The sequence below is a fragment of the Barbatula barbatula genome, assembly GCF_947034865.1.
Source record: "Barbatula barbatula genome assembly, chromosome: 11".
Taxonomy (NCBI): Eukaryota; Metazoa; Chordata; class Actinopteri; order Cypriniformes; family Nemacheilidae; genus Barbatula; species Barbatula barbatula.
The window spans coordinates 6144705-6172268 of NC_136774.1; the positions used below are offsets into that span (position 1 = coordinate 6144705).

At 37.5% G+C, this 27564-nt stretch overlaps 1 protein-coding gene across 4 annotated transcripts; it reads right to left on the reverse strand.

Annotated features, from left to right (window-relative positions):
* Positions 1 to 7613: 7613 nt before the first annotated feature.
* On the reverse strand, positions 7614 to 26385 carry dbnlb (drebrin-like b). 4 transcript variants are annotated; one of them, XM_079468403.1, is made up of 16 exons: positions 26192 to 26385; positions 23070 to 23125; positions 22161 to 22273; positions 21245 to 21319; positions 20495 to 20641; positions 17907 to 17984; positions 17646 to 17797; positions 16653 to 16707; positions 15925 to 15996; positions 14320 to 14434; positions 13316 to 13408; positions 12586 to 12669; positions 11053 to 11130; positions 10474 to 10574; positions 10077 to 10143; positions 7614 to 8869 (listed from the first exon to the last, which is right to left on the reverse strand). In XM_079468403.1, the coding sequence occupies exons 1-16, from the start codon at positions 26272 to 26274 to the stop codon at positions 8733 to 8735; spliced, it is 1506 nt and encodes a 501-aa protein (XP_079324529.1). In that variant the 5' UTR covers positions 26275 to 26385; the 3' UTR covers positions 7614 to 8732. The 4 variants fall into 4 exon arrangements, with proteins under 4 accessions (XP_079324529.1, XP_079324531.1, XP_079324530.1 ...); XM_079468405.1 differs by lacking the exon at positions 13316 to 13408 and having other exon boundaries at positions 26192 to 26374; XM_079468404.1 differs by lacking the exon at positions 15925 to 15996 and having other exon boundaries at positions 26192 to 26363.
* Positions 26386 to 27564: the final 1179 nt, after the last annotated feature.

Consider the following 27564-nt stretch of genomic DNA (forward strand, 5'->3'; position numbering starts at 1 on the left):
TGTCAACATTTTAGAATAACATCAAATAAATCTAAACTGTGACATGCTTTAGCCTCTTTAAAGTGCAGCCTAATTTGCAAAAATGGATAGACCCATCGATTTATCACTTTTGTCGGAATACTTGACAAATAAAAAAAAATAAAAAACACTCTCTTTCTCTCAACAGGTAGTGGTCTGGCTTGTGTTGAAACTAGTTACTTTGAATTAGTAATATCATTTCTCCTGTATATGACGTATCGCTTATTTCTCCCTGAACTCTCTGTAAGTCGCTTTGGATAAAAGCGTCTGCTAAATGTAAACGAAATGCTCAAAGGAGTTCTTATTGGCAGCTTTTACTTTATTATTTGGCGCAAGCCATTCATTTCAAACATGTATATCGTGTAACGTTTTGGCTTTATGATTAAAGAAATATAGCCTACATTCGTAGAGTTATATTCCCCCACATATATTTTCAAACATTCAACATATCAGAGATATCAAGCTTCATAGGTTTGCATTCCATTTGACTTTGGGTAGTTTGTTCGTTTAAAAATGTACACAACGTTAAAGAAAAGACATTACACTATGTAAGTAAGTTGCCTCAGAACAAGAATATGTGAATAACTCAATGTGGGCAAAATGGTCAGCTAGACCTTATAATTTTTAGCCTAAAATTAAATATTTGTCACCGTACTGAAAAAAGACATTTTAGATTTTGATAGTCAGTTCCTGTACGTGCAATATCTTACTGAATTAAAATTACGAAAAGTATTTGTCATCAGACTCATAGCCTATACTGGAAATGCACAAAAGGGGTTTACCCTGGTGTAGAGGCAGAGCTCATGGTGAAAGTGTTGTGCTCAGATTTTCCACTTTGTGTTTATTATGAAAATGATAATCAGGGCAGAGAATTGTGCCAAGCAAAACCTCAGAAACTATAAAGGGGATATAAGACGCACATTACCATTACAACAACACAGCATAAAACGTAAAATAGGATTACTTTTAACATCAACATCATGTTTTTAACTCAAATTTATGTGATATTAAACTGATAAGGTAAAACCAAGTTATACATTCAATTGTATGGCAGATGCCGGTATTCAACGTGATTTACATGTTACGAGTAATGCATATGTGTATTTTCACTGGAAATTGAACTTCTGACATTGATGATGCTACTGAAAAAGGGGAAAGCTCATCCAAAAAAAAAAATTCTGTCATGATTGATTTACTCTCCTGTCGTTCAGAACCTGCATTGGACTCTTTTTAATGTGTAACAAAAAATAAGATATTTTGAGAAATGTCTCCGTGATTGATACAATGGAAGTCAAATGGGGGTTTGGTTGGCAGCATTATTTCAAATTTTTTTTTTGTGTTCTGCAGAAGAAAGTCATACAGGTTTGAAAAGACAAAATCGTGACAGATTGTGAACTATCACTTTAATAAGACTACGTGATGTCCTTTTTAGGTTATTTTTGCGTACATGTATCATGCAAAAAAAGTCTTATTTGAAAGTGGAGAGAATTTCTGTTTAACACACAAGCATGAGATTGAGAGGTCATTCATCTTTCTAGCCTTATAGGAAATAGGAAATGACTAAATTTCACAGCTATTTTTATTCATTGAACACAACAAATCCAACATAATGCAGACCATTCATTCACATATATAAAGGAGTGAGCCTATAGAACATCCTCAGTGTGGCCGGCACTCACACACAAACATACAATTTAATAAACATATAACAGAGACATTTTTCTGAATGATCTGAAACAAAAACTGACATTCACACATACACAAACAAAGAACTGTGCAACGAACGCACGCACACACACTTCAATGTGAGATAAAAGTCCCACTGCAAGATTTGTCGATGCTTCCAGACAAAGCATTGCTGCTACCTCTGTGACAGTGAAGATTTCAATCCATTCTGTTGCATAACAATGGCAGAGACGTTTACTATAGCAGAGACCATCAATCTTTTGTAAATTTGATTAAAATTAGTTTCTAAGCATATTTTGGCATCTTTGCACTGTTTTAACAACCTCAATTGGTTTTAAAATTCTACACCATAAGATTTTAAGTTTGTTACCACTTAAGTTTAGAGTGTCGGCCTATGCAACCAGTGCAGCCATTGAAATTACATGTACATGCTATTTTGTTTCCATCAGGTCACTAAAAAACAAAAGTGAGGGGAAGTTTGAGGGTTTCCACTATGTTTTAAGAAAAATGCAAAAGCATTAAAATTTTTTACTTTCAAATGAATGGAGTTAATACGGTCAAAATTCATATCTCGAACATTTTTATATTAAATCCAAGATATTCATGTAAAATATGAATGTAATCACAAAGTGCCCAAATTTGTCCACTAACAGAAAATGAGTGCAGTTGTGATGAACAGCACTGGAAGGTTAAAATAAAAACTCCATCAATTCACACTTTGATTTCTCAAAAATGAGCTGTGCGTTTGTCATATTAAATATGAGTTATAAAAAAGAACACTGGAAAGTCCCATCATGATTTGAGAGCTGAAACAACAACATGCGTCTTTGTTTTGAAGCTGTTAGATGTTATGCACTGTTGTGATATTCTAAGGTTGATGATTAGAGCAGTTTGAAGTCTTTCTGTTGAAGTTTCGGATGTCGCGTCTATGGATGGGGCCTCTCTGTGCCTTTCACCTGCCCGGATAGTCCCTGACATTTAATCATATTTAACCTTTAAATGTCACAATAACAGTGTTCAGCCCAGAGCCAATCGCTCGGAGGGAGTTTCTCAGGTGAAATATTAGACAAAACATCCGTCCTGCGCGCTGTTGGGAGCGAGAGTATGAACGTCTCAGCCGTGCGCGTCTCCGATCTTAAAGTCAAATTATTTTTAGCAGTGGTATGAAATTGCCCGTGTTGATATCAGAAATGGAAATTAGGGAATTTATGACGTCTCATATTCAGTTTGCAAGGTTCACGTTTTACTCAATGTGAGATCACACCACAGTTTCACAACTCGTCAGAAGGTCACCATAGTTACTGTTGGGTATCAGACGGACTTGACTTCAAATACGTTTTAAAAAAAAAATGTAAAACCATGGATGAAGAGTTTAACAACATTAAATCTTAGTTTATGCAAATGTTCTAAAATCGAGTTTTTAATTGTGCATTCCAATTATTATCACTCATGATAATTTCTTTGATTAAGTCATAACAACTCAAAAATACAGCTAACTAACACAATAAAAACAAGATAACACACCATAAAAAACACGATAAAACAATAAAAACCACGATAACACAATAAAACCATGATAACACAATAAAAGCACGATAACACACCATAAAAAACACGATAACACAATAGATAACACAATAAAAACACGATAAGACAATAAAAAACACGATAACACAATAGATAACACAATAAAAACACGACAACACAGTAAAAATACGACAACACAATAAAAACAGGATAACACAATAAAAACACAACAACACAATAAAAACACGGTATCACAATAAAAAACACGATAACACAATAAAAAACAGGATAACACAATAAAAACAGGATAACACAATAGATAATACAATAAAAACATGACAACACAATAAAAACACAACAACACAATAAAAACACGATAACACAATAAAATACATGATTTGTGGAACATTTGCAAAAAGAAGATATCTGTTTTTTCAAATCAAACTAAACTTACATCTAGGCATGTTGCTGTAATGCAAAGCAATTTACAATAGTGAGGAAAACAATAAAGCAATTAATCTAGGCAGAATAATAAAAGTAAGTGTTGCTAAACAGTACAAAATTACAAAGTTTCACACATTTTTAGCCAATTGTTGGAGAAAATTAATTATCAGAAAGAGCATTCGCCACATTCATGTCACACAAAAAGAATTTCATAACAGCCAGTGTTTGTTTTGTATGCGAGCATGTCATGCACATCTTCTGAAGTGTTTGCTGTGTAATATATGAAGTGTATATGGTATTCATTAACACGATAAAAAAGTTTGTATTTGTTCAGGATAGCTCAGTATTACTGTTGCTGACACTTATACTGTAGATTTGAACTGTAACCCTTAACATTAAACTTACAGTACGTCATCCTGCACAGTACAGAAATGAATGCTTGTAAAGAACAGGTGTGCTATTATACTTTTCTAAAATCACATGATTATATGGAAAAATGTGTCATGATTTGAATAAAAAGGAGGGGCCCTAGCAACCACCCAGAATTCCCTTGCAACCTCATAGCATCATCTCAGAACACAGTGTTCTAGTAATTTTAATACTAGCTCTACAAAAATAAACAAGCCTTCAGACTATCACATGATACCAGCACATTACGGCCCTTGCGCTCCACACACTTCTCGGGACAAACGTCGCATTGCTGTGCTTCCTGTATGGTGTTTTAGCTCAAGCTTCAATGTCGCACACTGGCCAGGCTGTAATATTAAAGTGTGTTGAGCGTTATATTGGTGACTAGAATCTAAACCTGTTTAACTGTCGAGTGGGCAGATGTGAGGAAGCGTCAAAGTCGAATGAGTCACCTGGAGTAAACCTGAAGTCAGAGCTTTAGAGAAGAGTGGAAGATCAGAGATTTATAGACCTTACTCATGACAGAGATAAATAGTGAAAGACGATACAGCAGAGATGTTGAGGGCCTACTGGACCAATCTAACCGAAAACAGTTAACATGAAGTGCGAAAGGTTTGTCGTGTTGGTCTGAAGCCCATCGGGTATGATTTGACTCATTCTCTTGGGAACGGTGGTGCAGATTTGGCCACAGTTGTAGTTGATGTGATATTTTAAAGCATATACAATACAAACTACATCAGGGAAAGATCACACATACTTGTACACAATATGCATTTTTTGTCCGGCATCAATAATTGTTTTATAAAATCAAATAAAGCACTTGAAACATCAAACCAGCTTTACCATGAGTATAGAAACAGCATGAGCCCTATATGTTCTTCAATAATAATTGTATTATTATTATAAATAAATAGTATTCATCTGCATTGTTATCCTTTACAATCATACAAACAAGCATTATATGGATTATTTACTCATACTTTCATTTTAAACCTGTATGACTTCTGCAAATCACAGTCTGTAAACAAAAAAACTTTGATCCCCTGTCACTTCTATTTTGTGAACAAAACCATTGTAAGTCAATGGGGACCAACGGTTTTCTGTTACCAACATTCTTCAAAATTTCTTCGTTTGTGTCCTGCGAAAAAAACAAAGTCATAAAGGGTGAGAAAATGATGACAGAATTCTCATTTTGGGGTGAACAACCCCTTTATGCAACGCCTGACTGAATTCATCTTTAGAAGATATTAGGCTATGGTACAGATATGACTGAACTAGGCTAAGTATGATTCAATATTGTAAGAACATAACCCCTGTGTTAGGAGTTAAATGAATAACACGCTAGGTGTGGTTCGATTTCTGCAAAGAGGAGTTTACATTCGGTTCAAAGAACATATATGCTATAGCAAAGTCTCACGGGACACACACACACCACATTTTTATTTAGAAAATAAACATTTGGTGTCACACAGCTATTCTCACAAAACAAATATAAATCAACAAATCAATCAATAAATTTAACCTTTGACAGAATTTAACTGAACATATTTCCAATGGTACGCTATATTAATCGCATTTATTTTACAAAATGTAAAATTTAAGTTTTTTTTTTTTTTTTTTAAATTTAAGTTTCTGACAATACTGGTGTACATTGCATAGAGAAAAACTTGCAATAATACAGTTTATTCTACCGTATAATTTCCCCCCTGTTTTGTTTTTTATATTAAATGTTTTATGATGTATGTTAACAATTCATTTCCCTTCCCTTATAAAAAAAATACTTTGCGCAGTCAGAAATGTAGCAGACATTTATTAGGCTTGGCTTCTTTTTTTGCAGAAGTGAGCTGATATTTTCCATCAAGACATTTCTTACTTCCCATTTCACAATAAAGTTAATATTGTGCTCGAATGCAGTCATGCCATTGGCCCACAGTCACCCCAGCATCTATTAATAGCAGTTTTGAAATAACATTTGGATGGAACATATGGGATTTGAGGCAATGAAGCGTTATCTGGAGGTTTGAGAACATCAGTTAGAAATTCAGTTAAAAAACAAGATTGTCATCTCTGAACGGGGGAAAAGCACAGTCGATTTTTTCTGTTTTCTTCTGAAATTGAAACTGGGGGTGATCAAGCAAAGGAAGAAAAATCCCCAAACCGTCATGTTGATTTCTCTTATTCCAGGAAACTGGGTGTGTGTGACACATGCAGGTTACAAAATGATCGAATTTGACATGAATGACAAGGAAAATGGCATGATAAGACTTGCTTGCCCAATGGCACAGCTACTTACACTGAATAAATAGGTGTCACGTTCAGCATCACATAACAGTGCAGACAAACACATTGCCTGTTTTATTATGATTTCAAAAATGTGTGCGTTCAAGAGAACTTTTCTTCAAAATGTGCACGTGACAAACCTCTATTTCAAGCGGTTTCTAACCACACATAAGCAACTTGTTGAACATTGAAAGAGGAACATTGAGAGAAAATGACCTTCATAATCTATGGTCAGGAAGAGTGAAAGTGAATGTTAGATGCCCGCCAGAAAGAAACTTACAGGGTTGTATTTGTTAAAAGCATACTTCACTAACGTTTTTTATGTTTGTCAGCATTTACTCATCCTCAAACCTGTAATGCGTTCGCAGAGAAAGATATTTGGAAGATTGTTAGCAACTGAGATTTCTGGGACATCATTGACTACCACAGTAGAAAACAATATTGCAACATTTGTTTTGGTTCTGTTGAACACAAAATAATATTTCTTTGAGGATTAAGGAAAGAAAACACTTCTACAGTATGGTTGTCGATGATATCCCTTAAATCTCAGTCACTCACATTTCTTCAAATATGAATCATGGGCAGTAATTCATGACAGAATTTTAATTTTTGGGGAGTGTATCCCGTTCACAATTATTGCATTTGCTAGCATGAACTAACGGGTAACAATACTTCTTCTGCATTTAGTAATCTTACTTTATGTTCGTTTCAGAAATACATTCAAAAGCTGTATTTGTTAATGACACCCTATGTACCATAAACATAACATTAACAAGAACTAATAAATGGCGAAAAGCTATATTGTATTTTATGTAGTAAATATATTTATTAATGTAAAAAACACAACCTTATTGTGAAGAGGTACAAATAACTGTAATATAAGTGGACATTTTATAGCGTGATCTGTATCTGGGGCACTGAAAGGCCTCTTGTTTTGAATATATTAAAAGTAAATTGACATTATGGTTATTATAGTGAGAACGCTGCCAATTTCTCTACTTGTTTTCCTTCAAAACACTAGTCACTAAAGTTAAACCATGGTTAACTTTTGTATTGTCAAACTGCTAAACACTTTAAAGACATACGTTTCATTTAAAAAAGAATTTCAAGAAAATAGGAAGTGCATGATAGGCGTCTTACTGCAATTGAGGAGATGCAATGCGAGCAAAAATAATAACTGCAAACTTTGTAGTTTGTGACTAGCGCTTGTACCCTTTACAGCCGATGGACAAACAAAAGGAAGCGGTTTTCGTTCCATTTTAAAACTCTTTAATTTATTCTTTTAATGGAAGTTACAACATTGTTCAAACTTGTTAGATATTCACAATGACCTCAAACAACGTGTCTAAAACCATACTGTCAAACGACTTTATGATCTTTTGATATAGGTCTTTATTAAAATAAACCTTGAACATCTCCTCAAAAATACTCTACCTCCTCACTGACAGTATACGCAAGTACGTGATTAATAACAATGAAAAGGGGCGATAGAACAACTGATTCGAGGCGCATTCACTCGGCATACATGCGTCACACGGACCCAACATGAGACCCCAAGGCAGTACGATGACAGAATGAAGGATCCCTGAAACCTAAATATCACAGTATTAATATTCTCCACATTTCTGAGTAGACAGGAAAGCTGTGGTATACAAGTCTTAAAAAAATGTTCAATCCACGTTGATTCTTAAGCACTGAAGATAACAGCTGTGGTGATTATACTATCAAAACCAAAGCTGACTAAAAGGAAACAGCACATCAACTTGTCACGTCTATTTCTCAGCAAACACTGTACCTAGACATCTGTGAACAAAACTAAATCAAGGCGGTCCAACCCAGTCTTGTGGAGAGAAAAAAAAAGGCAAAAATCAAGGCAAAACAGGACCATTACGTACAAACTTAGCTGCGCTGAACATCTCTAAAACAGCTAAATGTTTCACTTATTATGTTGAAATCTTAATGTCTGAACAGTTTAAAAAAAAACAGCACAAAGGTTGTGACAGGAACAAGTTCACTAGCATGACTTTCATACAGTTCATATTACAAGGTTTCCTGCAACTATTGGGTGGTCTCTGTTGAGGGCGTCTGCCAGCATCAGTATTTTGTTTGTGAAATTAGTGGACAGCTTGAAAAGAAAAAACGAACAAACGAAAAACTACCAATACAGTATATAGAATATCATTTTCAAGAGTTTAAATACCCCCTGACCACACAATTACCACTCTTTTGGTCCATGATTTTAATTTTGGTCTTTTCAATAAAATATACGGATCCCATTTTGCTCAAAGCACCCGAGATCTGTTGAATCTGCGCAGGCATAATCTATGCAGGCCGACTCTGACGGAGGGTGCGGGATAGGTTGAGATGTGTTAGATCATTTCAACGTAATTGGCCGGAAACATCCCAAAATGACCGTCCGGACCGTATCCTCGCCACCAGCCGTCATCGATCATCTCAATGCTGGTAATGATATTATCAGGGTCAAATGAGATTTCTGTGTCATCAGCTGAGGAGATCAAACACAAATGACCAATCACAATCGCTTTAAAGGTTTTAAACACACATTGTACATTGTTGCGTACATAATGATGTAAATGAGAGAGAGAGAGATAGATAGAGATGATAGATAGAGAGATGATAGATCGATAGAGAGAGAGAGATGATAGATCGATAGAGAGAGAGAGATGATAGAGAGAGATGATAGAGAGAGATGATAGATCGATAAGAGAGAAAGAGAGAGATGATAGATCGATAAGAGAGTAAAAGAGAGAGAGAGAGAGAGAGAGAGAGAGAGAGAGAGAGAGAGAGAGAGAGAGAGAGAGAGAGAGAGAGAGAGAGAGAGAGAGAGAGAGAGATGATAGATAGAGAGATGATAGATCGATAGAGAGATGGATGATAGAGAGAGATGATAGAGAGATAGAGAGATGATAGAGAGAGAGAGAGAGAGAGAGAGAGAAAGAGAGAGATGATAGATCGATAAGAGAGAAAGAGAGAGATGATAGATCGAGAGAGATGATCGAGAGAGAGAGAGAGAGAGAGAGATCGATAGAGAGATGATAGAGAGAGAGAGAGAGAGAGAGAGAGAGAGAGAGAGAAAGAGAGAGAAAGAGAGAGATGATAGATCGATAAGAGAGAAAGAGAGAGATGATAGATCGAGAGAGAGAGAGAGAGAGAGAGAGAGAGATGATAGATCGATAGAGAGATGATAGAGAGAGAGAGAGCGAGAGAGAGAGAGAAAGAGAGAGATGATAGATCGATAAGAGAGAAAGAGAGAGATGATAGATCGAGAGAGAGAGAGAGAGAGAGAGAGATGATAGATCGATAGAGAGAGAGATGATAGATCGAGAGATCGAGAGAGAGAGATTCCCAGTAGTACTTTAATACTATTAATTTAAATGAATAGTAATTTATATACACATTGTATTTGGTATTTATTTTATTAAAAGCAATTAAAACTACTCCACAGTTATTGGTTCTTTGTTAAGTTTGGGCCAAATAACGTTTATTTATGTGTGCAGCATTGTTAATTATTTTATTAATTGTGCAGCATTGACAAAACTGCAGTGTAATAATACGAGTTTGGAGAATGGGGAACTGTGGGTAAAATAGGCATGTCAGCGGGTTCAGAATATACTGTTTAAGTATACATGCATATTTCAAAACAGTTCCTGAATCTGCACAGCAAACTCACATTCACCCTCAGCAACACTCACCAGCCTGGTAGTCATACAAAGCCCTGGCACAAACACCACGGTCACCAGCCTGATTCGGTTCTTCCACCTGTTAAGAGATCATGAACCCAAATCATTTAGACATACATTTGTTTTCATAATATTTTCTTCAAAATGTAATCTGAACCATGAAATTACTTTCCAGCTGATTTTATCAAGGCTGTGTGGGTGGGGAAAGTAATATAAAGCAGTAATATCACAGCCTAATATCTGCAGTGTATTTAAATGTCAACAGATTAAATCAAGTGCCACGGTATATTATTTTTCTACTAATCGGTTTCATCCAGAAATGCGTTAAATACCGTGAATTGGTGGTCTAAGAAAAACAACTATTGTAAGGTCAGTAAGAACTGTGGGGTTCTGGTTCTGTGTGATGTACCAGTGCAGGCTCCTCATAGATGTTGTCTGGTTCCACTGTTGCCTCATACGGCGGCTGAGACACTATGTGCGTTTCATAATGATCACTGGCTACTTGAACATCTGAAACATCAAAAACAATGAGAGAGAGTCATTAACTTTGTCTTTTGTTATAACACAATATGCCCAGACAGTGGTGCTGTCACATAACCAAACTCAATCCGTGGGGTTGAGGATGAGTAATGAATCAGATGAATAAAAACACAAACCCAAAAGAAAACATATTTTGTATAATTTGTAAATCTTTAATTTATTTAATGTTGTAAAAAAATTTTACGAAAATTAAGCATCTGGGCTCGGCTAAGACTCAATACATCCCAGTGACTGTAATCCAGTTAAAACGTCATTAAAGCATAAATTAAAACCAGTACAACATATACTGGGTGTTTTATTGCCTTAAACCATAAAACAGTATTTGACAAAATATACTTTCTTTTAAAGATTCTTTTGATTTTGGGATGAATTATAAGCCATCCACATTCTTGACAATATAAAGGAATGCAGCCACCAAAATGGGAGGAAAACTGAAAATAAATCCCACCATCGTATTCCGGCTCAGGTTCGGGTTCAGGCTCTGGTTCCACATACCGAGATCTGGGCGGTTCCTCAAAACTGGGTTCTACTCAAAAACACACACATGCATGGATACACAGAACACCCACATGCATCGTAACAAGCACACACTGGGTCAGCTAGATTTGACCCACTGCACCACAGAGGGGTGGAGTCAAGGGTTCAAGCTAGGGGTCAGCGGTATGACCACCAGAATCTTAAATAAGGGTATGAAAAATGTTCTCTGGTCATGCTGTTGGATGACTTTATGTCAATCCTGAGGTTGAAATGAGGTTCAACAGACACTAGACTGAAATAGCCACAATACATCTAGAAATGCTGACTAAACGAAAACTTGAAATGGTCTCTTAATTTTTTCCGAGGCTATACATACATATTAATGATAAGCAATGATTATAAATCTGACATGTCCGAGTCTCGTTCAAAGCTATTACAGATGACATGCACACCTGTGATTGCAAATCTATTAAAGGGGTCATATGACGCGATTTCGTGTTTTCCGGTATCTTTGTTGTGTTACAAGTTGTTCGTGCATATATTAGACGCGTAAAATTGCTAAAACTAAAGATGTTTTATTTAAAAGCAGAGGCTCCTCCAAACCTGCCTAAAACGCCTTGTTTAAACACGGCCCCACATTTCTACCTCAGTTTGCGTATTTCATTGACTTTGTCGCGTTGTGTCGAGACACAGCGTCAAAGGCTGCTATCGAAGTTAGCCATAGTAAGCTAATTGTTAAACCTCATAAATTTGTAATTAAAAATCTGTTAAGCTCTGCTGGCAAACTTGAGTAATCCGCCTGGTCAAAAGCATTTTCTGGATCATTTATGGGCTTCAACTCATACGCTACCGGTGACATTATCAGCTGTCAATATGCTTTGAAGGTTGATGTTCCGAATATGGTAAGCGATGTTACATTTCCGCCGCATGGTTGATGTATTCAGTCAATCACAACCCACTTGGTAGCTGGCCAATCAGAGCACACAGCGCTTTTCACAACGATGAGCGTTGCTAAAAATAAAGATGTTTCAGAAAGGCGGGGCACAGGAACAACCTAAATGCACAGTGTGTCAAAACGAATGTGTTTTTTAACCGTAAACTGTGTAATCACACTGTATTACACAAAATACACACAATAATGTTCGTTTTAGCCATCCAATATGACCCCTTTAAAGTTAATGTTGTGGTGGCAAGTCGTAATGTTGCATGCAGCTTGTTGTGACGTGTCAAAACGAAATCACACATTATACAAGTTTTTTTTAACGCTGACTTTACTGCAGTTTATTTTGGTATCTAAACTAGCTCACGGTGTATCCTTTCACACTGCCCAGCCCCATTTTGTGCAAATCTGTGACTTGAACAAGTGCACAATGCAAACACACACACACAAAAGCACACAGCAACCCAGGAATCCAGAACATCAATGTCAATTTTCGAAGATATAAAGCAATAGGTCCACCAAAATGAGAGGAAAGATGAAAATGTTTGTTTTCATGAATCCCACCTTCGTATTCTGGCTCTGGCTCAGGTTCAGGTTCTGGTTTTGGTTCCACATACCGAGATCTGGGCGGTTCCTCAAAACTGGGTTCTACTCAAAAACACACACATGCATGGATACACAGAACACCCACATGCATCGTAACAAGCACACACTGGGTCAGCTAGATTTGACCCACTGCACCACAAGGGTTCAAGCTAGGGGTCAGCAGTATGACCACCAGAATCTTATATCAGGGTATGAAAAATGTTGTCTGGTCATGCTGTTGGCCTTCCACGTTGCTGTTGGATGACTTTGTCACTCCTGAATATAGTTGAAATTCAACAGACACTAGTCTGAAATAGCCACAATACATCTAGAAATGCTGACTAAACGAAAACTTGAAATGGTTTTTCCCAGGCTATTAACACCTGGTTGTGCACAAAGGGTAACACTTTGGTATCTAAACCAGCTCACGGTGTATGCTTTCACACTGCCCAGCCCTAGTTTGTACACAATGCAAACAAACACACACACAGTAACCCGGGAATTCAGAATATCAATGTCTCACACTTCTATTTTAAGGTGAAGGATAAACTAAATCTTAGAGCAAGCACAAAGAATGCGTGAGTGACTTGGTTAGTTGTTAGTCTGAACAGACAAAACGCCACACAAAGAGAGGAAGGGCAAAAAATGAAGTATGGAGACACGTTCTGAAAGTGAGATAAGGAAGAGACGATAAGGTGAGGGTGTGTACCTCTGGCTCGTAAGGGCAAGGCGTCAGGCACAGGAGAACGCAATGGCTCTGGATCACATGACTGCTTGGACAGAAAAGGGCTGTTCAACCGCCCTGAGATACAGAGAACAGAAAACGACAAAGAGAAGTCGAGCTGACAGGTGGCTGACGCAGAAGAAGAGACCACGAACATTGTATTAGACAGAAGAACCGCAGGCGTTTAAATGACGGTCACGTTTCAGACAGACGCACGCGGAAAAGAATGAAAAATACCACAGCAGAGTCAACATTGAAAAGTAATGCCGCATGCACGGAAAGATACCTCTGAAAGTTTGAACACATTTTAAAGTATACAAAGTGCCTTCTTTACATTATGAGTGACCCCACTTGGACAAACTCCCACGTGGAAAAAAGGTGAAGCTATATAAAGCATTCAAATACACCCGCATTTAAATAAAAGCCTTCATACGGTGTAAACTGTGTGTGTAGAGATCTTATCAGGACAGAAAACCAGCGAGCTTTCAGTTGAACTACAGGAAAGCTATAAAGTCAAATGTAGTATATATGAATCAGCACATATAGTAATGGCCAAAAGTGATTTATACTGTATATATTTAAGAGAATGAGAAATTAAATTATAGATTTTTTATTTATATATAAGCATATACATGTATGTGTTCAGGAAATATTTACATGTATAAAATATGCACAGTACCCATACATATTTTATGCAAACACAAACTTTTATTCTGGATGCGATTAACCGTTTAATCAAAAAGGTTCATTTCGTACGACACCTTCTCATATTTTGATGGCCTAACCGAACGTGTAGGGCCAATACAAGCAAATTCTGTGCAAATATCCCCCTACGGCATCACTGTTGGCCACCACTGTATAACTGTAATCCTTTATAGTTACTTTCTGTTTGACCCTCCAGAGCAGCAGTAACCATTCGTGCTCCTGAAGGACTACACACCTGAAGAGATTTTATCACAAAAGTGTGTTTGCATACAGAAAACATGTACCTGGTTTTGGACTGGATGGAGAAGTGTCTGTGTTAGTCGGTTTGATACCCATCTCTCTCTGTTTGAACATTTCTCTGGGATTAGCGGAGCGCTGGGAGATGAGAGATGCCGCTGCCTGTTACAAATACACACAAATGTTACTCGACTGATAATGCTTAGTTATCGACTGATAATACATCGAGTTTGTCAGAAGATAGCAACAAGATCCAGAGATCCAGAGAGAGTGCTGACATTAAAAACAGAGAGCGAGAGAGAGAGAGAGAATTAAATCATGTTCATCTAATACTACCAGATCTGGATTAGTGCTTTGCAAAATGTTGCATAAATATGAAGCAATATCTTTAAGGTGCCTAGATTATGTAACATTTCTGTTGGATGTTTGAAGTTTGCACGCTTTTAAGGCTGTTACTGACAGAAACAAATACACTAGAAGGCGACAGGGCTCTTAAAGGGATAGTTCACCCAAAAATGAAAATTCTGTCATGAATGACATACCCTCAAGTTGTTCCAAACCTGTATACATTCTCTGTTTGGTTGAACACAAAGATATTTGGATGAATGTTTGCAACTGAGATTTCTGGGGCACCATTGACTAACATATGATTTTTTTCTACATTGGTAGAAAGGCCCCAGAAATCTCAGTCGCTAACATTTTTCTAATAATCTTTCTTTGTGTTTAACAGAACACAGACATTTTATACAGGTTTGAAACACCTTGTGGTTAAGTAATTCATGAAAGGAATTTCCTTTTTTGGTCAACTATCCCTTTATTGCAGTTGTTTTATGAGGATATTGTATGCTCAAATACTGGTGTACTGACTCATAGTTAAAAGTAGCCAACTCCAGAAGGTACGTGCCTTTCATTACCAGCTCAGTGATTATTAAACCTAATAGAAATATGAATTATTTTAAATAAAGAACAAAAAACAACAACGAAAATTAATTGAAGATGCAATGCGTAACTCTGACTCTCTATCGCCATCTCTGTTTAAAATATAAAACTGCAGGTTATGTGAACATCACACCAAGCGTGAACAATTGCGTTCGACGCTCTTTGTTACTCATAAAGACTTCATTATTTTTTTAGCGAGTGACACGATCTGGCAAATATTTTCAACCTAGAAAGACGAGATTGACGTGCATTCGCATCTATACACGTGTTTGCATTGACTTTGAATGTAATTCACTCGCGCAAAACTCTTAATTCGCATTTGGTGTGAACCCAGAGTTACAGTTTTAATCTAGAACGAATTTTTGTTCATTATAAACAAAAAGGTGACAGATTGCATCTTAAAAAAAACAAATATTCATTAGATTATTATGTTATTCCATTAAATCCACTAGATGATGCGTCATTAATAGCAGGTCAGTAACTGGCCCCCATGGATGCTGCAACCAATCATCATTCAGCACTACAAGTATTTGTTTTATAAACTGCGATGAGATCACAGAGAAACAGAGCAGAGGCTCGACTGAAGCACTTGTCTGGAATAAAACAAGCAGTATAGTGTAATAAAAGGCAGACAAAAACAGTGGAAGAAAATCAGCATCAGTTGTTTTGCTGTCCTGAGTCCAGAGGAGAATTTTCGACCTTCTCTCACTCACGTTAGCTTTTTCCACAGATTCTCCGCGTTTAAAGGGTTTCTGCTGTGCGGTCACCTCCCTCTCCTGCTCCTCCTGATGACATCAACACATTTCATCTCATACATGCGTCCTGAGTCTCAAAACACAGTGATCAGACTGGTGCTCAAAAGTGTATGAAATACTCAGAAGCTGAGCATTTTTGTGCACGGCCACAGAAAACAAGAGTCATCTAGGACAAACTTCACATGCGTGTCAGTGTCCCCTGTGCATATGGCCTACATACAAAACCACAGATTCTGAACAACATCTATCATTTCTGTCGCAGCTGCTCGGTTGAGCCGTCAAGGGTGTATTTTGGAAATATGGTTTAATATGGAGGGAGAAGTGTTAAACTGATCTTCAAATGCAAAGCTAGAGACAAAATGACTGTGCTAGGAAAAAGAAACCCAACATGACCTGATGTACTAGTGTTGAACCAATCACTAGTTAAGGCCTTGGATGCATGTTGGTAAAACATGTCTGTGAAACCGGGCCTTAATGTTATAAATAAGAAGTGGTTCAACATTAGGGTAAAACAAACACAGTCCTGTTTTTGTGCTTGCATGAGAGCTGCAAACATATGGCGATGTCTTCAGAGGAACTGTGTCAGAACATGTCCAGAGTTAAGAAACCACACAAGTGTGTGTGTGTGTGTGTCTGAGAGAGAGAGAGAGAGAGAGAGAGAAAGAGCGAGCGAGAGCGCTGCTTACCCACTGCTGTTTCTCATGGGATTGAGTGTCCACCTCTTGCTGCTGTTGGTTCTCCCTGCAATACAAATCAGACGATTATCGATTGCCAAATATGAGTAAATAGACAAAAAGGTAACTTCGATATGTTAAGAAGAGTAAGAACAATAGTCTGACCCTTGTTGATGAATTGCAAGATTCAACACAAATATGCAAGATCGAACAACTTCGAATCTGACATACGTAGTACTGTACTGTAAGTTCCCAAGTACACATTTTACGATCAGCAAACCCTTACGAAACTTAATATTTTCTTAGATATTAACTGTCAATATATTAGATCATTTATTATATTTGAAAATATAAACAATACATTGTTAATCCATTACAATACATTGAACAATACATAAAGAATGACCTCTAGTACTTGGTTTCAATATTTGGAAATGTATTTGGCTGCGGTCCTAAAACCTCGTATCTCCATATTTCGTGATTTGTATTATTTCTTGCAATAATTCGTAATTTTATCGCCCTTTATGTTTTTCACTGGGTTTTGCAAATATCAGATCAATATAAGGTGCTTGTCAACATTGACAACACAGTATGCGATCATTGAAAAAGTCCAGCTTTTTTCCATTTCCTGAAATACAGTAAATTTGGACATACTAGGTTTAAGAAGCACAGTGATAATTTAATATACTGCATTATTTTTTCCAGAATAATCAAATATTTTAGTTTTGTAAGAGGTGGCGGACTAATTCAATATAGCTACCAGGGCGTAACATTATGGTTTTTGCTCACCGGCGAGATTAAGGTTGAAAGATGTACACACCCAATTAAAGACCATGTGAAATGTTTAACAATCTTAAGATTTGATAAGGTTGTGCAAAGCTTCTATTATGACATACAAAGAATAGCTTCAATATCTCCACAATTGGCCGGTATGGAAATACTGTTTATTTTGGAACCTGCCAATAAATGGTTATCAACAAAGAAGCAGACAGTAAAGTTACTGACCTCTGTTGGTCTATCTGTGACGCTCTCTCTTTAGCTTTCCTGTCCCGTAACTCTGCCTCCTTCATCTCTCTGTCCTTTCTTTCTTTATCCATCCTCTGTCTCTCCTGCTCTGCCTTCTTCTTCTCCTCCTGAAGACGTTTCTCCTCATCTTTCTGAAGAAGAGACAAAAGCATTAAGCCAACCAGGGATGGAAAAAAAACTAAAGATCGCATTCGAGACAAGCAAATGTGAATTTGTCCAAAAAATGCTCATGCATATTACCTCCGTTTGGGCCCAGAAATTGTCTTTGTTGGTTTTTTTTATTTCCGACATGGCATTAGTTTTCTGGTACACTGATCCCTGCATGGGAAAAAGAACCGTGAGTAGTAAAACGTGACCAGTATAGATATAGGACAGGAACATTTAGTCTTATTTGGCATTTCTGTGTTCCTTTTGGTAAAAAAAATGAAATAGTAAATTAACAACATATTAATTTAAAAAGATTTCTTATTATTCACTGTGTTCAACTGAAGAAAAGAAGTCATTTTAATCTGGGATGGTATGAGGGTGAAAAATTGGGACATAAGCATCAAAATAGCATAAATGTGCTGATTCAACTTTTGAGGTTTGTGGATCTTTTGGGAGTGAGGCAGAGGTATAATTCCAACATGTTCCACATTCGGAGCATGATGTCTAATTCGCTGTGAAATTCCTGACACAGCACTGTATAAACATACCGCGGTCTGGCACTGACCCTGGCACCATTGTCCCATTTGCCGACCTGTGAGACACATTCTGTTGCTTAGACAACAACATTAAACTAGATTTTTCTGAAGAAAATGTTAGTGATCTTTGTGGCAAGCCGTGGAACTGGGCTCTAGGGTGATAACACATTAAGCCACAAATGAATCTAACCAACCCCCATTTCTCTACGATGTTCTTATGCTGAGATATAGGTATTGCTATATAGTTGCTAGGCTAACCTGTTTGGTTGCTATGGGCGTGGCATCTGCAATTGATAATACTCTAACCCAGGGATTCCCAAAGTGTGGTGCGCGCACCCCCAGGGGTACGCGAGCTGCCACCAGGGGGTGCGCGAGAGGAAAAATGTAATGGCGATCTGTTTTTTTAAGTGGGATTTTTCCATACAATAAAAAAACATGAACAGTAAACATTTCCTTTGTAATCGCTTTTATTTTAAATAAAAAACTATAATTTATTAGTTTTTGATAGAAACGTAGAAGAAGACAGCAGCTGTCTTCTTCTACGTTTCTACACTGCTCTTATTGTCGCACTTGAAAAGTTTCAGATTGATCCTCGTTTTTATTTAGCCTAGGCCTATTTTATCTATTTCGGAGCCTATTCTCTTTAATGTTGTGGATCGTTTGTAACTTCATTGCAATGTAATTCAAGGTACCGTCATTCTAATTTCCATAACAGTTGTGTTATGATGATGATGATGCTAGCTCCACGGTCATTTAATAGGCCTGGCCTATTGCTGCAATGTTTCTTTTACGCGGCTGAAAATAACCGTGCTTTCTGTTACTGAGCCTGTGTCTGTCACTCGTCCTCTTAAAAGTGGAAGCTTGTGCGTAGCTTTGTTGTATTATATTGAAATTTTGTTGATGTTATTGTCATGCGTGTTTTGTTTTTTTGCGCATGATTAAACATGAGTCTTTATATGGCGATAAAACAAATCTTTGTTGCGTTTTTTTTTTAAGTGGGGATTGGGGGTGCGCCAACCCTGTTGGGACATAGAAGGGGGTGCGCAGGAAAAAAAGTTTGGGAACCGCTGCTCTAACCTATGAGTGAAACGAACCACCCCTCATGTCTCTACGATGTTCCGATGCAGAGATATAGGTATTGCCAAATTGTTGCTATCCTAACCGGTTTGGTTGGTATGGGCGTGGCTACGTGACCTAATGAAGTTCCTGGGATACTGATTGGTTGCCTGAATAAAACGAGCCAACCCCCTTGTCTCTACGACACTTTGTTGCAAAGATATCCACATGGACTTTTTATAATGGGAGTCTATGGGATAGTTTGCTAGGTTGCTGTAAATCGTTGCTTTGGGCGTGGCTTAATAGCTTCATGGCGATCATGTGACACTGATTGGTTGAGTAAAATGAGTGGTTACAGTGCGAAGATATTCAACACGGGACAGTTTTACGCCTTATATGGGCAGGTTTCCTGGGGAATTTTGGGTGGCTCTTTCACCCCGGGGGTTAAACTTACACCCCATTGTGATGTATTCTTAAGCATGAATTTGGCCCCCTATCGAACACCCCCCACCCGATCGCTTCTTAAAGTCATTGCACACCATTGCACACCAGACGCAATGGAAAAAGTCTTTCTTTAGCAAAACCCACTAATAATAGTGTATATCTGAATTGCATACGTAATGGTACAAGGCTTCGAGGACTACAGTACTTCTTACACTTTTGAACTCCACATATAAAGTTACAGAAAATCCTTTTTGAACAAAACTTGAAAACGCTTCACCTTTTCTCTTATACGGGTGTTTTTGCTACTTGTATGTAAATGTTATGGTATATAATATAAAGAGTTCGGTTCCAAAATGAGACATTTTTAAACATTCATATCAAATATCATGTTTTTTTATTGTGTATTCCAATTTATATCAATCAAACTGCAGTTGGTGTAAGCCATAATCTCACTAACACAATAAAAACATGATAACATGATTAAAAAAACATGATTTTGGAAAATCTCATTTTGGAATCCATTGTGTGCGACACAAGGTTGAGTTTAAAGTTACACGAAATGTGTTGTTCTTTAACTAGACAATGAGACAGATTGTGATGTTTTTAAAGTGTAGAGAAGGATGGTTGTGTGTGTGTGTCACTGACCACAGGCCCCTGGGGTCCCGTGTCTCTGAAGCGATTAGTCTCTTTGTGAAAGCTGTAGTTGGCTCCTGAGGCTTTCCCCACTTTCTGAATGATAGCATCGGGCTCCACGTCTTCCTCCGCACGTGCGTTTATCGTCACGTGAGCTCCCTGCAGATACACCACGGCACATTGAATCTAATATCATACACAGACGTGTTTTCTACATTCATTTTAAACGTCAGAGCATCAAGACTGACACGCTTTTCAAACTAAACATGCCCACGCAGACATGCGGTATTTCTGTCTGTTTATTTATTAGCGACCATGCTTTAATCAAACATACACAGCATAAACAACGTAGCAGCGCAGTTAAACGATACAGCTTGTGTAGCTAGACTACAAAATAAAGAGTTCTTCTGTTTACAATCAAATATCTGATCTAAGCAAGTGGCTCAAATATACGGCAGAGAAAAACAGTCATTTCTTAATCTACGAATTCTATTTTTCGGACACTTAGGTAAGGAAAATGAACAGAAATATGTCGATTGTGGTCTAATGAAGTCACGCACTATACAACTACACTAAAAACAAGATCAACAGTCTTGATATTGCCAAATTCGTGATGTCACATCCTGTATTGAGAGAAAGATAGCTGCCATGTCAGTCATACTGGAAGTTTACGTAATGTTCGCTTAATCACAAAAAACAAACAAACACAACGATATTTCTGTACACAAAAACACACTGAAATAAGAAAAAAAAGCCAGTCACCTTAAGAAAGTTTGCCATGGTGCTCACATGGTTTGCACACTGTCCTTTTCTGGCATCTTTAACACCCTCCCCGGTCTGAAAACACAGTGACAAAATGTAATATTAACAAACCAAATGAAACATTTATGCATTTGAAAGACGCTTTATCAAAACAGTGTATTTCTGGTACAGTATACATTTGTGTGTGCCTTGTTTGTGTAGGCCTAAATATTTTTTTAAAGGATTGTAAACATGCATCTATAATATAATAGTAACTATAATAGTATAACAAGTGTATTATCAAGATATAATTATAATGTCAAATGACAAGTGTCTCCAAAACAAAATGCTTGAAAATATTAGCTTAACACCCTTTATTAAAAATCATTTCATCATAAATGTATTCTTAAGCATGAATTTGTTATGAACGGACCGGAGTCCATTATTCCGCTTATACTACGGCTACCACACCACAGGATGTTATTCAAACGTTTAATTTCAACGTTTGTCATGTTATCGCCTTTAAAATGCTCTTGATGGTAGGACTACTTTCTTGCGCATCTCATTTCAAGCGTCCGTTACAGCGAACGCTGTGCGCTGTGATGTCCTGTAGTCTACACTATATAAAACCGTTGTGTTAAAACTTGGCGAAGTGATATGGAACTGTAATGCGGTCAGCAGACCTGGAACACCTTTACAGTTGTGCATTTACTGAAAGTTAACGCATACCCGTAGAGCGTTTGTCAACCAATCATATCGAAGCATTCAGCCCAGTGGTATAAGTCCAGATACCATGACAGCATTTAATATAAAACTATTAGTTGGCGTTAAGCTGAAAAAGGGATTGTATTTTTATATTTGGGTGAACAACTACTGTAATTGGGTGAAGTGATGTTGTATTCGTCTTCCCTTTAGATTTGTGGATCTTTGGACTTACCCAGTTGATGAGGACGTATTTGGGAAGACCGGAATTGGGGTCTTTAACGCGACAGAAACCGTACATGACCTTCCCGCTGTTCAGCTCCTCGACCATCTCCTCCAGACCACCATCTGAAAATAATAAAATATAAACACACGATACGATCACACACCAACATTACGAGCGAAGCCAAATCAAGTTCTATCAAACATGATGCTCATAAGTATTTGGATGATCTACAATAATCAAAAACCGAACAAGTTCTGTAACTGGCAAACGTAAACGGTCAACAGTCACGCTGATGGTTATAGGTTTATGCGTTCCGTCATCAGGCCTTATTCATGGGCTTTGTGTTCTTGGCTGAATTTCCATCTCAAATGTCGGAAGTTTGAACAAATCTTTAGATAAATCTGGCTCGGTCCTTGATAGTATCTACTCGGTTCAAAAGATTTCTCATTTAAATTATTCAAATAAAGTGTCACCCTGCAAAACCACAGCTGCCAGCTACAGATGGACGTAGACTGACACTGTTTGCATTAACCACATTGGTATTTTTGGCATCCTTGTTATGTCTAGAAGCTTGTTATAAACTTAACATAACAGGCGTAAGTTGTGGTACATACGGTTATCCTTAAAAAAAATGATTAGCACAGAAATAGAAAAAAATGCAGAAATCTAAGGGAATAATGAAAGTAATAAAAAATACATGCGTGTGCGTGTACCAGCTGGCACAAAAAAACCTGGAGAGAAAGTGCGCCCAAGGGCACACAAGGATATACAGCTGGCAGATTGGTGGATTAAAGTTGCCAGCCCTTGCACCACACAGCAGAACCAGCATGTGGATAACAGGCAGGTTTAACATTCCACATATATAAAAAATACCATTTGTGTGTGTGTCTATACGATCAGTGTCAGAAGAAGCCTAACCTCCTTTTTCTGCCAGTCGGATGTCATTGGTGTTGCCCTCATATGTGAAGAGAACCCTGGAAATAAAAAGTAAATATATAAACAGGCAACCAATCAAATGTTTCATTTCACCATTTTCTTTTTCGTGACAATGAAAATGATTTTATGATGAATTACCGTAATATAGTTAAAGTCATGGCAGATGCCAACAAAAAACAGTTGATGGCAATATTCTTAAGAAACGGATTAAAACAAGATAAGATAAAATGCACTTTGCAATTTCTTTTAGACTGTGATATTTATTTGTGACGTTATGACAGTTCTTGCATTGTAAATGACTGTAATGAAATTAAAATTAGCCTAAAATGTTTTCACGACGATAATATTTATGTACGTACATGGGTTATATGAGAGTTGTGCGAGGATGGAAATATTTCTGTAGAAATAAATCTTATTGGTGCATAAACAGGTTGTTATTTTGGGCTGAAATATGTCCTGTGGCCTGTACACAAGCCGGTTTCGGTTTTTACTCCGGTAGGTTTGCGTTTAGTTTGAACATAATCCGAGTTTTCGGGCTCAAGAAGGTGGATTAGTTTTGAGCAGGATTTATTCTAGGGTTGGAGATCGCAAACCTAAACTGGACCAATTAGCTCGGAGTAAAATGACGTATATATGACGCAGTGAAGCCACTCCCCTCGTATCTTTCGCTGTGATAAGTGATAAGAAAATATTTAGCTGCAAAGCGTTTATTTGTATTGTACATTTATTATAATTTAAAACACATTCATAAAATGATCATACGAGTTGACAATTCATATTTAACATAGCATTTAAATTAATATAACTATAATAGTATAAAAACAAACTTTAATATATAAAGCACTTTAAAGTAATGAAGCAGACATATTATCTTTTGATCTTTTTGTCAACCTATATAGTCAAACTGATGACGCTTTCCGTGTTTTGTGTGATTGGCTGTTTGTCGCACGTGACACGCTTTCAGGTGCACGCGCCTCACAAACTCTGGATCAAACCGGAGTTGACAGAGAACGTTCATTCCAAGCGTTGTGCAACAGCTGAACCTGATCTAAACCAGGTTGGGTTCGTCTGGTTTTGTCAACTCAAAACTGTTTGTTCACCTTGCTTCGAAAAGTCATACAGGCCACTGGACGTAATGTTGTGTTCATTACGGACTGTGAATTCTGCTGTGGTTTACTCAAAGAAACTTCCTCTTTGTTACACTCACTCTTTCAGCTTTAGAAACAGGAAGTGTAGAAATGAGGAATAAGAACTGCAGCTATATTACATTTCTAGTAAGGTCTATGACAGGGCATTTTGTCAAATGCTGTGGTTTATCAGGGAAATGAAAACTGCAGTTGTTACAATAGAGCTGGTTCTTTATTAGCAATGTTATGTTGAGTTATCCTTGAAACGTACTTTCTGTTGACAAATGAAAATTGTTGACTTCTTCGCCTGAGTATTTTCAACCCTGGGATACCCGTCTGCCTTTCATGTATGCAAATACGAGGCCTGAAAGATGCCCTCACAAACTCACAAAGCAAGGGTAGCCCATTATGAACAGACTAGTCTAGTAGCAGCTAGTAAAGCTCAGTTTATACTCGCGGGTAGGAGCATCCGCCATTGTTGTATTTGTTTCTTCTTCTTCGTTGTGTTTTGGTGTACACGCGCATACCACACCTAATACGCATCGGCACAATATCGTTTTCTCATTCTTGTGTACTTCGGGGTTTACACAGAAATAAGAACCCCTTGGTTTTTAAAAACTTGCACTTTGAAACCCGTTTTCAAACGTTTGCGTTATCAGTCCCCTAAAATGGCGTTTCCACGTTAACGGACAGCAAAATCGCATAAATTTTTTGCGCTTTCATTTGAAAACGGTCTCGTGTAAACGGCCCCAAGTTACAATTTCGTTAAATGTTTCAATGACAGGTCCATTTAATTGTATACATTTCCATACAGACGTTTCAGGAAACCTTCAACGTTATCAAGTCTATAACAAATTGTTTGTACAACAAAAAGTGTTCTGGATGTTTTGGAATGAGAGCTTCTAGATCATGTCAGAAATTTTGAATCATGATTATTTTCCCCGATCCTTGCGGCACGGTAATTGTTTTACTTTAACGCTTTGGTTTTCATAATTGTTGGAAGCCATAATTGAAAACTGGTTACCCTTAATTCCACAGGCCTAGTTTTTAAACATTTTCTTAACATTGTTGCGATCCTATCGTATTAAAATCCCTGATATCTTGTATTGTAACAAACAATGTGCCGAGTGTATCATTACACCCATTCTATATAGTGTAACACAAAGAAATCAAACCAGACTGCACAACGCATGCTATTTCTGCCCACTTTATAAAAGCCCTATATCTGTATTTATGCCATTTCATTTGAACGGTGAAAAGAATCCTGAATGTAATTAATTCATGTAGGTCAATTATAATCACTCCTACTAAACTCATCTCATTCTCTCCCTCAAGAGTTGAAAACGAAACTCCCTACACATCGAGCACAAGGCCGTAGAACTTTGCTCACCAGTCAAATATTCATATTGTTTCCTATAATATAAAATAATAATAAAGGCCTTCCTCTTGTGTCAGCCCCAGGAAATGGCTCACAGGAAGTGGCTTCCAGTGTCCTCCCAGTTGGCAACACTATACTTGTGTTCACAAACTATTCGATTATCGTAAAACAACTTGATAATGAAAATAAATGCTTAAAATCACAGAAACTCACAGACAGGGGGCAGGAAGTGTTTTGGCCATATATGGGCAAGGACTATTGGAAAATAACAGGGCAGCAGAGAAACTTCTCGAAAGTTCAGATGCTTCCGAGCAGATCAAGTGATCTCACACGTCTGATCTCAAAAGGATGCAATGCAAAACTGCACGTGCATTACGGATATGGTGTCTTATTTGATATCTGACCTGAGGAGGAAATAGTATTTTTGTACATGTTGTAGCAGACGACTGTAACATGTTTAGAGAATAACCGCACGTGATGTGACCATCGGATCTTTACTTTTCGCAGGTGATCGGGGCGTTTAAGAAGCGCAGGCAGCAGCTAACATGCTAAACGTGAAGATGTCAGTGTGCGTAATAAAGACGCAACCATTAACTCACCAGTTAGTCTCTGATTTCTCATCTACCACCTTGTTATAGGCCGCGGTGAGGGTCGGGCCGTTTTTGCTCAGGTTCACAGCCATGATTTGAAATCGGTGCGTTTTAACCGTCCTGCTCCGGGCACAGACGCTGCAGACGACTCCGGGGGTAGATGGGGATCTCTGGGCTAAACGCAGACAGGAAGCGCGCAACGTCAGATCACGTAGCGCCCTTGTCCAAACCTACTATGGGCAAGGTTCGTCTCATGAATATTAATTACGCAAAATTGAGGTTGGCGCAACGCACCCGTCTGATTGGCTCAAAGACTGACGTCTGTACGAGGGTGGATGTCGGTTGGCGAATAGTGCTTGGTTTTTGAATATTAATTTGTGTTTGATTGGTTGCACGAGCGGACGCTACGGGGGGTTACCAAGCAACGTCAGCTGAACGCGTTTAATATTCATGCATTGTAGAATTCGTACAGGCGAGAAGAAGCGGCATCTGCTGGACATACACGGAACTGCGCACGCAATAACGCAACGCAAAAGCTTACTTGTTTAAAGTAACAATATAATACACAGTTTTTGAGTAACGAAATTATTTACACTTTTTTTACACTTATGGAACCACGCTCTTACTTAAGTAATCATGTTTTTTTATAGTAAAACACACACGTACTCGAGACCGGACTTCGGTGGTCTTGGTCTCAGACTTAGTGGTCTTGGGATTTTATTTCAAGACTAGTCAAGACCACAACTGTTGGAATTACACTACATTGGTGGATTCTCTGATTTATGTGTTAACATCATTAATGTGATTGGATGTAAATCGTCTGGCTTTCGTTACCATTGTAAGAGATGAAGATAGGATTGTCCAAAGAAAAGTGTGTTACGAATCTCTACAAAATGAATACAAAGGCCCACAATATCTAAGATGTGATTGCAAAAAATGAACTTTTATGAGATATTGTTTATATACAGTACTGTATATTACAACATCTGACGTGATCTGAAAACGTGATGTTGATTTTATACAATCGTTCAATAAACCAGGACTTAAAGTGATAGAAATGAAAATTCTGTCATTACTCACCTTCGAGTTTTAGTCTCATATTTATTGAAAACAAACGAGTCATGGAATTCATAATTTCATACTAAATAAATAACACTTTGTTAAAATAAGAGTTAAGCGACGACTATAGATCTCTCTTATATTTGTATATTTTATTAAGAGATTTTATTTCTTAATTTTTGCCATGTCAAAGAAAGACATTTGGAAGAACGTTGATAATGAGAAAGATTTTGCCCCCCACCGACTCCCATAGTAGGAAAAATTACTTTATCATTTTTGTTTGAACACAAAAGAAGATATTTTGAAGAATGTAGGACTGCAAA